Source organism: Cherax quadricarinatus, chromosome 89 (genome assembly GCF_038502225.1).
Source record: "Cherax quadricarinatus isolate ZL_2023a chromosome 89, ASM3850222v1, whole genome shotgun sequence".
NCBI lineage: Eukaryota > Metazoa > Arthropoda > Malacostraca > Decapoda > Parastacidae > Cherax > Cherax quadricarinatus.
Genome location: NC_091380.1, coordinates 12053427 through 12064587, shown reverse-complemented (window position 1 = coordinate 12064587; position 11161 = coordinate 12053427). Strand labels below are relative to the sequence as shown.

The following is an 11161-nucleotide window of genomic DNA, read 5'->3' as shown; positions in this document are numbered from 1 at the left end:
ATTAAGGACCTAACATAGGCTATGAACATCATTCTCACGATTCTCACATTAGCACCATAGTTGGGGTTGTAGCCAGCAACAGCTTTGAGAGCATTTAGCCTAGATTTGCATCTCTTGTTTAGTTGTGGTATAGTGGATTTGTTAAAGGGTACATCTACACCAAGATATCCGTAAGTTTTAACGTAGCTAATGATTTCACCCTGAAAATAGATGGGTGGGGGATGTCGTTTGCTTATTAATATCTTTGTTTTAGAGGAAGATATTATGAGTCCTAGTCGATTACAAATTGCTTGAACTTCATTAAGAATGGTATTCATCTTCTTATGCCATGTTGTATGGATCATGATATCATCAGCATAGCTTATAGCTATATGTTTAGGTGAGGCAGGTAGAGCATTTAGGAGAGCATTAATCAGAATATTAAATAGCATGGGACTAAGAACTCCTCCCTGCGGTGTACCTAAAGACATTTCTTTAGAATCACTTCTGAAGCCTTGGTAAAGGACAGAGGATACTCTATTTGGCAGGTATCCTATTATCCAGCAGAGTAAGCTACCACCAATATTCATTTTGGCTAGTTCATGTAGTATAACGGTTCTGTTCGCAATATCAAATGCAGATTTTAGATCAAGAAAAGTGGTAAAACTAGTAGAGGTGTGTGCAGTGAGAAAGGTGGAAATACAGTTCTGCACACTTTTACCTTTCATGAACCCATAGAGGTAGGGGGAAAGTTGATGTCTGATTCTGTAGTACAGTCTGTTAAGTATCATTCTTTCAAAGGTTTTACAAAGACAACTAGTTAAGGAGATCGGCCTAAATGTATCAGGCTGTTGGGGATTAGGGATAGGCACAATGAGACTATTGGTCCAGGAAGTAGGAAGAACGCCCTCAATGTAACTGAGATTATACAGTGCCAACAAAGGGTTATCAGGCACGTGCCTTAGAGTTCTGAGAATATCATAGGTTATACCATTCTCTCCAGGAGCAGTTGATCGACCTTTGGTTAATGCATTATCTAATTCATACTCGATAAAGAGGCAATCACTCTCAGAAATATTTTGGCTCATAAAATTAATCAGTTTCAACATTTCTTCAGAAGTACTCTCTAAATTTTTTCTAATATGAGATGGAAGGTTTTCATGCCTGGATGTTCTGGACCAGTCATTTATGAGGTCATTTGCTTTTTCAAGAGGAAAGGAATGAGCAACATTGCCAGTCTTTTTCCTGGTTATTTTATTTATACCTTTCCAAGCCAAGCTCAAAGGGGTGGACATATTTAATCCACTTACAAACTGTTCCCATTCCTGTTGCCTAAGTTCTTCCTTTCTATTCCTTGCATTTGTTAGTGCAGCTTGGAACGTTCTGAGCAGGTCTGGGGTTCTACATTCACGGTATGCTTTACCAATCCTCCTAGCTGCATGTGTTAGATTGCGCAGCTGTGGATCATTATAGTATTTACATTGGTTTTTATTGTTATTTATAGTGGAGGGTCTTTGTTTCCTATTCCTGCCCACTTGATCTGTGAGAACACTCTCAATAGTGGTAATTACATCATCATTAAATTTTTATGTGCCAATGGGCTTGTAATTCTTATACCATTGATCCAAGAGGTTAATAAAGTTGTCTCTGTGTTCTGGTTTGAGAATAAGTTTCCTCCTTCTGTATTTAGCACCTTGATTGCTGGAGATGTGATCAAGATTGACAGTTGTTAGTCTTGGGAAGTGATCAGATAGAAGATCATCAACTATGACAGAGTCATGCATCGTATATGATGTATTAAATCCAAGACACAGATCTAGTATGCCACCATATATGTTAGTAGGCTCAGTAGTGCCCACAATTCGAACATTATCATGCTCATTTAGAAATTTCACTAGTTTAGTTCCATTGGTGTTTGTTATAGACCCACCAATATTCTTATGTCTGGCATTAAAATCTCCAAGAATGATGGTAGGTTCACTACTGATGCGATCTGGTAAAGCATCAGGTCGAAGCTGGTTCGCTGGGGCATAGAGATTAAAAATGTTTATGGAAAAATCGCCTGCATATACTTTGACACCATGATACTGCATGTTAACTCGACTCTGCAAGGAAAGGAGTGAATGTGGGAAGTTCTTTCTGACATACATCACACAACAGTTGGTTGACCTTAGGTTATAAGCTGCATACCCAGGCAAGTTTGGTGCAGGTGCTCCATCTTTCAATCTACATACCTGCAAATAGATGACATCAATATTCTTGGTTGCACTAATATGATGTAAGTCAGGCAACCGCTTCCTGATGGAAGCAATGTTCCATGAAAAGATTTGTAATTTATCCATTGTAGTGAGTTATTACAATCTCTTGCTCATAAGATGGTAAAACTATTATGCTTTGACTACAGTGTGCAGACACTTAAGAGCAAATAGCATAGTTTGTACGTCTTTATCTTCAGGACCTTTATTTTTAAGCATTTTTCGGCATCTTGACAGCCAGTGAAAAGACAAGTTTTGAAAGCAAGAGTCATGGGCTTCTTTCTCACAAATTGCTGGAAACTGAACGGAGATTGCTGCACTTTTGACATCATCACCATACTCAAGAGCATCATCCTGATTACATATATTTATTAAACTTGTCTGTTCAAGATGCTCAATTTTTTTCTGGAAATTTGTTATAATATGAGGAAGGTCAGGAGAATCCAATGCCTCTCCGGAGGATGGCACCTCTGAGTTAGTGCTTTCTTTAACACCTATCACCTTAACAGGTACCATGGTTACATTAGTGTTCTCTGATGGTGCCTGTGGCAAGTCTCTTTCATCATTCATTGCAGGTAGGTCCTGTGCATCTGACTCATCTCCAATTTCCAGGGGGGTTACCTATGTGGTGTCCGTCTGACTGTTGTAGTTGTGTGTATTGGGAGAAATGACAAACTCATCCCCATATTCAGGTGTAGGCATAGGTATCAGTAGTGGCAGACCAGTAGTTCCACATGTGCTAGCAGGGATGGCTAGCTCCTCCACAGCTGGTGTGTGTGATGGCATTCTGGTATCACCAGAATCCTTTGCAGTGAGGTGGGGTTCCTGCACACTTTGCAGAGGTTCAGTCTCAGGTCTGGCTGTGGTAGACTGGATGGCCTCATCCTCAGTTACCATTAAAGGACTGTTATCAGGTTTACATCGAAGGTTGTTTGGGTTCTGACTGCAGTCCTTGTGGGAAACTGTAACCCAACTTCTTTACAGTTAATGCACTTAAATTTTTGGCTGTCAGGGCCTACTGTGCATTCTCTAGTGGAATGTTTCCCAGCACACTTACCACACCAAGAATGTAGTATACCACAGTCTACTGCAACATGGCCATAGTGCTGGCATTTGTAACACCTACGTTTAGGGGGTAGGTACACTTCGATGTTTAGGAAACGTAAACCATGCGCCCAGATATTCCGGGGGAGGGGCACAGGACCCACCCAACTGGCAATAATTTGGGATTTTTCTTTAAGTCTTTTAGGCTTGATGATATGCTCACTGAGAGTCAGATGGGATGGGTCCATGTAGAGAGGGTATCCAAAGATTATGATACTGACCCATTTTTTAAAGTGGTGAGTGTATGATGGAGGTCGGAGCAGCTTAATACCCCCATAAGGTGTACTAAGTAGATCATTGATCAGTTCTTCGTTCTGTTCCACAAACACAAAGTTGTGTGTGTTTTTCCTAAATTGGATCCTTGAGTTAGGATGCTTCTTTACAGCTTCCATTAGCCATGCACACTTAGCAGGCAGCAGGGTGTTGTCAGGGAAGTTCAGCTTAACACATTCTTCCTTTGAAGAAAGACTTCTTGCAGCCTCTGTGCACCAAGGACGTTTAGTGTCACATTGTGTACGAGTCAAGTGAGTCTGACTACGTCGACGCTCTAGCCCTTTCTCACTTTTTCTCTTTTGTTTACTTTTAAAGGTCTGGAAGCTATCATCATTTCCATCACCTGCAGAAATAGGTTCCTCTATGACAGTTGCCATGTTTGCCAGTGATGATATCTCGTGTAAGACTCACAACACAAGAATGAGGGGAAGTCCAGAGGGGCTAAAGCTTAGGGAGGTTGAAGACCTGGATATATTCTCCAACACTAAGTAAGTTAGTCCCTCATTCGTGCATGCAGCAGAGATTTCTTGCAACATCAGTCATTTATGGAAATCTGTCGTATAAGCCACTTGTGAGGCTAAGGTACCAGCCTCAGAGCTCGGTGTCAACAGAGCTTGCTAGGGTAGGCAACTCACATGGAGGCAGTCCATACAAATTTTCACAAGTGGTCCTTCAAACCAGATGTGGAATAGCTAGGTTAAGTTAACATATGTGGAGAAATTTTCTCCAGGAGGGGGGTATCAGCCCCCTTCAGCCCTTCAGCCCCTTTCAGCCCTGAGGGGCCACTCAGAAGGGGCGAGCATCTTGTTTACTGCTAGAGTGAGTAATTGATCACAGATGCTATGCCACGTAGTCAAGTGACCTCTGCTCCTTGCAGCGGTGTTGCAACGTGTATTTTTATAAGAGACAATACATTCTTACTTTAGCAGGACAATTAAGGAAAATCCTGCTCCCACTTTATTACCATAGTAAAGATAGTGTACATTGTTGTCTATGATTAAGACAGCAAGAAACAAACATTCTGCTTTGCTTCATCGAGGAGGTGACAAGGATGCAAGGTACTAGGTCAGCGTTTTTTTTTGTGCTGGGGGCAGTGATGGCATGGAGCGCTGTGGCATCTGGCAGACTATCTTTGACTCTATGGAGAGTGACACTGACGCCAGGATACTGATCTGTGCGTTAGTGTGAACAAAGTGTCTCTAACACAAACACTTAATAGAAGTGTGATCAGCTTCTATTGTGATACATTGTGAACAATAAAGACAAATCTTGTGGAACATAGTGTACCAGTGTGCGTTTCCTAGACAATGGAAGACGTGGACATCAAAGGACACTTCAGCTTCTATCAAGTCACCGATATCTGTCGAAGGTGTTGAGAACACCATAGCTCACGTTACAAAGAGCAAGGTATGTTACGAATTTCTTGTAGATCGGGGGATTGCACAATTCTTGAGTCACAAGGAGTTGTAATCAACCTACAATCGGCAGTAAGGTGTGGACTTTTGAGTCCAAACAAGTAGGTATTTCGTCAGCCATCATCGAATGAAATATGCTGACATAACACCCCCTAGGGGTAATTTATACTTACAAATTGTATCTCTTGACAGCCCACTGTTGTGATGGTTTCGACAGCTTCTAGACCTCGTCTGCAGGGGCGGCTGTGTAGACGATTTGCTGTCATTTATCAGCTAAGTGTTCATTATATATAGTTATAATAAACACAGCAGGTAAGGCCAAAATTCTCAATAGGATTTAGTCCTTCGAACCGGATAAAGACCACACTGTGGTCCAAACATGTTGTACTACAGTGTACAAATAACCTATGAGCCAAGGTCCTTCGAAAAAAGCTGTAAAACTAGTGTTTTACAATATAAATCAGTATAAATGAGTCCCTCCAGACTCAATCACAGAGAATGGGCAGCCAAAAGAAAACGGGCGCTCACCCAGCGTTCACCCAACGAAAACGGGAGCTGGGTGACTCACCCAACAAGAAGACGGGGGATGGTATCCTGCACCCTCCATCAACTGCTCCAATCTCGAAATCGCTGATTAAGACAACCCAAGTGATGTTGTTTGTCTGAGTGTATATATAGACAGTGTTTATAATGTTTATAGACAGAAATTAAGAGACAAGATTGTGTTAAAGTTTGTTTCTTATAGATCTGCCTGTTATATTAAAGGAACTTATATATAAAGTATAAGCTTTCAAATATATATTAACAGTGAAATTTATATATGTGTAAGTAATATTCACGTGTGATTACAGTTATACAGTGACATTTATAGTGTATAGTGAATGAAGTGTATAACATCGTTATTTACGATTAATCATCATGGGCAGGCTGACACAGCAAACTCTAAGCCATAAACACCAGACACATGTACCCTGTACCCTTCATGGTCATTGACCCTGAGGTTAAGCTTAGTGGGTCAGTAGTGTCTGACTCGATTATTGCTGATTTAAGCATAACAAAAACTCAGCTGTCTATAGCAGTACAGTGTTTTTTAAACACTCTAAGTGTGGTGCTAGAATTTTCAGTATACCATTAAAATGGCTTGTTTGAAAACTCAGTTTCAGTCTTTACAGACTAAGATTACACAATTAGAAAATCTAATTTCAGTCTGTCTAGGATTAACTCAAGATACAAACATAGATTTTGATGATCTTGAGGTCAAGTTTGAATTATTTACACAACGTATGGAAATAATTAATTCAGACTATACACATTATGAAAATAAATTTCTTGAATCAGATCCATCTGAGGATGAAATTAAAAATGTTTTGGATACTTTTAGTGATCAACAATTAAGGTGGACAGGAGTACAGGCTATCTGCCGTAAAACTCTGTCACAGAGACCTACTATAACTAGTGGGCAACCACCTGTTACACCTGTAACAACAACAAGTGTCCCATTACCAAGCTTACCTACATTGTCATTACCTATTTTCCAAGGTCATAATTATGAAGAATTCATTAGTGGTTTTCAATCCATAGTAAATTCACGAACTGACATAGATGAGATTGCCAAGTTCAATTACCTTAAATGTCTTGTGAAGGGAGAACCCTATGAACTGATTAAGTCATTTCCGGTGGTCAAAGGCAATTATCAAATAGCCTTACATGTCTTAGCAGACAATTACTTCGATGCTGACAAGGCTAGAGTTAGACATGCAGTCTTAATATCAAGCTTGAAGCCACCCAAACATTGTTTTTCAGACTTACAGGCATTTAGAATTACATTAGACAATAGTCTCAGATCTCTAGGTGCTAAATATGACCTAAGACAATGTGATTGGTTTATCAGTGGTATTGTACAGGATAAGCTGTCACCACAAACTATTGAACGATTAAATATTATGTTCAATAAACGCTATTTCACTTGTGAAGAAATTAGCAATGGTTTACAAACAATAGTTTCATGCATGCAAGCAACGAGACAAGATGAAAAATCCACAAATCCAGTGGATAATAAACCTTCAACTCAGTATAAAAAGAGTATACCTACTCCCATTAAACCACATAATTGGAAATCCCATATAGGCATTTATCAAGCTGTGAATACAACAGACAGTAAACAAACTGTCACACATAAACGTACTCCAAAATGTGTACTTTGTGATGGAACACATTGGGCACAGTATTGTAGTCAATACACATCAATGGAGGCACGTAAACAACGTATTCATCAGCTGAAAAGATGCATCAAGTGTTTAGGTGAACACAAGGGAGGAAAATGCTCACTGAAGAAGTGTTTTAAATGCAAGGGTATGCATCATACAACATTATGCCCAAATACTTTTGCTGAACAGCAGCAGACTTCCACAGAATCAGGAAGTCAACAAGCAACAGCATTAAATTTAAAGCAACTGCTCTCCCGATAGCTCGAGTTGAGTTATCTAATAAATTACACAAAACCAATGTGCTAACACTCTTTGATCAAGGCTCACAAAGGTCCTTCATAAGAAGATCAGTGTTGCAGAAACTGAACAAACAACCCTATGCCAAAATACAGTTAGATATAGCTGGTTTTTTCCACAATTCTGGTAAACAGACATATGACCTAGCCAGAATCACTGTTGGTCTAGGAAACAGGAAAAAGACAGTAGAAGCTGTGGTAGTAGATGATTTGCCTAAGTCTGTGCAGATCCAGGGATTAAAAGAAACAGTTGCAGCACTGAAAGCAGCTAAGGTCAAGTTAGCCTGTCCTGACATACAGACGGACACAATTAGTCCAATTGATTTAATCATTGGAAGTGATTATTATCACTGTTTTGTGCAAAATATAGTAAGTAAACATGATGTTCACTTGCTGAAAACAGCAGGAGGCCACATGATATGTGGTCCCATTCCCTCTCAAAGTGGGAAAGAAGCTGATATTGATTCAGTGGAAAATGTACTAGTTACGAGAATAACCGCTGATCATGTACCACAGCAAAAATTATCATTACTGGAAGAAATGAATGAACCAGTTGATAAGTTGTGGGATTTAGATGCGATAGGTATTGATGTAAATAAACCAAGCCCACAAGGGTCTCAGACTTATAACCAATATTTGGACACTGTCAAATATAAAGATGGACAGTATTGGGTTAGGTTACCATGGAAATTAAATCCACCACATCTGCCTAGCAATTATCGCATGGCTTTCGGACAGATGAAAGCACAAATACATGAGCTCAGGAAGAATCCAGAGCTACTGACTGTCTATGATAATATCATACAAGAACAGTTGGACAATAAATTCATTGAGGAAATAGTCGAAGATAAGTTGAAGACAAACGCTCATTATCTCCCGCACCATGGAGTCAGAAAAGATTCTGAAACCACTCCACTACGTGTTGTATATAATTGCAGCGCAAGTGCAAATAAAGATGTAGCAAGTCTTAATGACTGTCTGATGACCGGACCCTCACTAACTGAGAAGCTTGGAGACGTGCTTATGAAATTTCGCACAAACCCATATGCCTACACGGCTGATATTTCCAAGGCTTTCTTAAGAGTAGGACTACAAGAAATAGATAGAGATTATACTCGATTCTTGTGGCCTGAAAATCCACATGATCCTCTGTAGTGATACTGGTCCTGTGAGGAGCAGCAGCAGGATAATACTGCACCACCTCTAGGGGCCCTTAACAACAACAACAGTTTGGTGTGGTCATGGGCACCAACACATGGTGTGTGATTCTCTCATACTTTATACATTTATCAGCGATGCAGATTACATGGTGAGTTTAAATATGTGGCCTGTAGTTATAACTTTTCTCTTGACATATGCAAGACATCACCATCCCTGTAGAAGCCATTATTAGATGTACTAGTCATTATATTTTGTTGTTGCAGAAGTACTATGAAGATTCTATGTTCAATAAAGCCTAGAGATAAGGCCTGTGTTTCTATCACAACAATTTATTGAACATAGAATCCTGGGCTACCTGGTGGTGATCCTGCGCTAGACTACATCACAACATGGAGCGTTTACTGAAACCTGAGAGGCTAGACTGTGACCCCAGCTTATCAACGGCTGCTCAGGAATGGAAGCACTGGTTTAAGACTTTCGAAAACTTCTTGGGAGCCCTTCCTAAAGAAGATCTAGATAAACTAAGTCTGCTCATCAATTTTGTGTCACCTAAGATATATGAGGCTATTTCTGAGTGTAATACCTACGAAGATGCTATCAAAACCCTCAAGTCTCAGTATATTAAACCTACAAATGAAATCTTTGCACGCTATCGCCTTGCAACTCGCCGCCAGCAGATTGATGAGTCCTTAGAGGAATACTTTCAAGCACTGAAAATCTTAGGTAAGGACTGTCACTTCCAAGCAGTGACAGCTGCTCAGTATTGTGAAGAGTCCATCAGGGATGCTTTTATCAGTGGCCTGCAATCACCAATAATAAGGCAGCGTTTATTGGAGAATAAAACTCTCGACTTAGCCGCTGCCTTTGACCAGGCAAGAGCTCTAGATTCAGCCCAGAAGAATTCTGAAGTATACAGTACCACTCAGCCTTCTCGAGTGGTAAGTGCTGCAATTCCTGACCAAGACTCTTGCAATGAAGTTACTGTGGAACCTGCCTCAGTGACAGCAGCAGCAGGTACGGTGTGTTTCTTTTGTGGTTTTTCAAGACATCCACGTCCAAAGTGTCCTGCTCGTGAAGCAATGTGCCATAAATGCCACAAGAAAGGTCACTTTGCGAAAGTATGTCGTGCTAATGCATCAACAAGAGCTAGTGCCTCCACACATTCCAGTGATCATGCGACTCTAGCAACAGTGACTTCTGCGGCTACTCCAAATTCACTGTCAAAGGCAGTTGTGAAAGTATTCATCAAAGGAACAGAAGTAGATGGTCTTATTGATAGTGGCAGCTCAGAGAGTTTCATCAACCTTGACTTAGTTAAACGGCTCTCCTTGACTCTACATCACTCATCAGGTACCGTTTCCATGGCATCAACATCTCTCTCTATTCAGACCTTAGGGTTTTGTAAGGTAAATCTCAGAGTTAATGGAAAGGATTATCAAGATGTACATTTAGCTATTCTGCCACAACTGTGCTCTGATGTTATCCTTGGTCAGGACTTTCAGAAGCTGCATGGTAGTGTCACCTTAACATATGGAGGTGAACTGCCTCCTCTTGTTGTCTGTGGACTTAGCACTTTAAGGGTAGACCCACCAAAGCTGTTTGCAAATCTTACCGCGGATTGCCATCCTATATCAGCTAAGTCACGCCGCTATTCTTATGAGGATCGGATGTTCATTGAGAAAGAAACTCAGAGGCTGCTGAAGGAGGGTATTATAGAACCGAGTGATTCTCCTTGGCGAGCACAGGTTGTTGTTGTTAAAGATGGTTATAGGAAACGGAGACTGGCTATCGATTACTCTGAGACAATCAACAAATTTACACTTCTTGATGGGTACCCTCTACCTCGAATTGACGATACAGTGAACAAAATTGCTCAGTACTACGTGTTTAGCACAATTGATCTGCAGAGTGCCTATCATCAAGTCCCTATAAGGAATGAAGATAAACCATACACAGCGTTTCAGGCTAGTGATGGCCTGTATCAGTTTACCAGAGTCCCTTTTGGAGTCACCAATGGGGTAGCCTGCTTCCAACGAATTATGGATTCACTCATTCAGGAAGAGCAACTCATGGGAACTTACGCGTATTTAGATAATGTTACCATTTGTGGCAAGACCCAGGAGGAACATGATGCAAACCTTGATAAGTTTTTGGAAGCCGCCAAGAAGAAAAATATCAGTTACAATGAGGAAAAGTGCACTTTTTCAACTAAAAGGCTTAGCATCCTTGGTTATGTAGTGGAAGGAGGTTCAATATTCCCAGACCCTGAACGACTACGACCTCTACGGGAACTTCCAATGCCTCAAGACAAAAAGTCACTCCGAAGAACTCTTGGTCTCTTTGCTTATTACTCACAATGGATCTACAACTATTCAAGTAAAGTCCGCCCATTGAGTGCTACCACATTTCCTGTGACAAAGGAAGCAGAAGCCGCTTTCCATACTCTCAAACAGGACATTGAAAACTCAGTA

General features: G+C 40.6%; 1 protein-coding gene across 1 annotated transcript in view; it reads right to left on the bottom strand.

Annotated features, from left to right (window-relative positions):
- Positions 1-1627: 1627 nt before the first annotated feature.
- Positions 1628-11161, bottom strand: part of LOC128697255 (aminoacylase-1-like) — a 229208-nt gene continuing 219674 nt past the window's right edge. Inside the window, exon 4 of the mRNA XM_070104200.1 lies at positions 1628-2084. Within this exon, the coding sequence (XP_069960301.1) occupies positions 2074-2084 (11 nt within the window). The 3' untranslated portion in view covers positions 1628-2073. The remainder of the gene's footprint in view (positions 2085-11161) is intronic.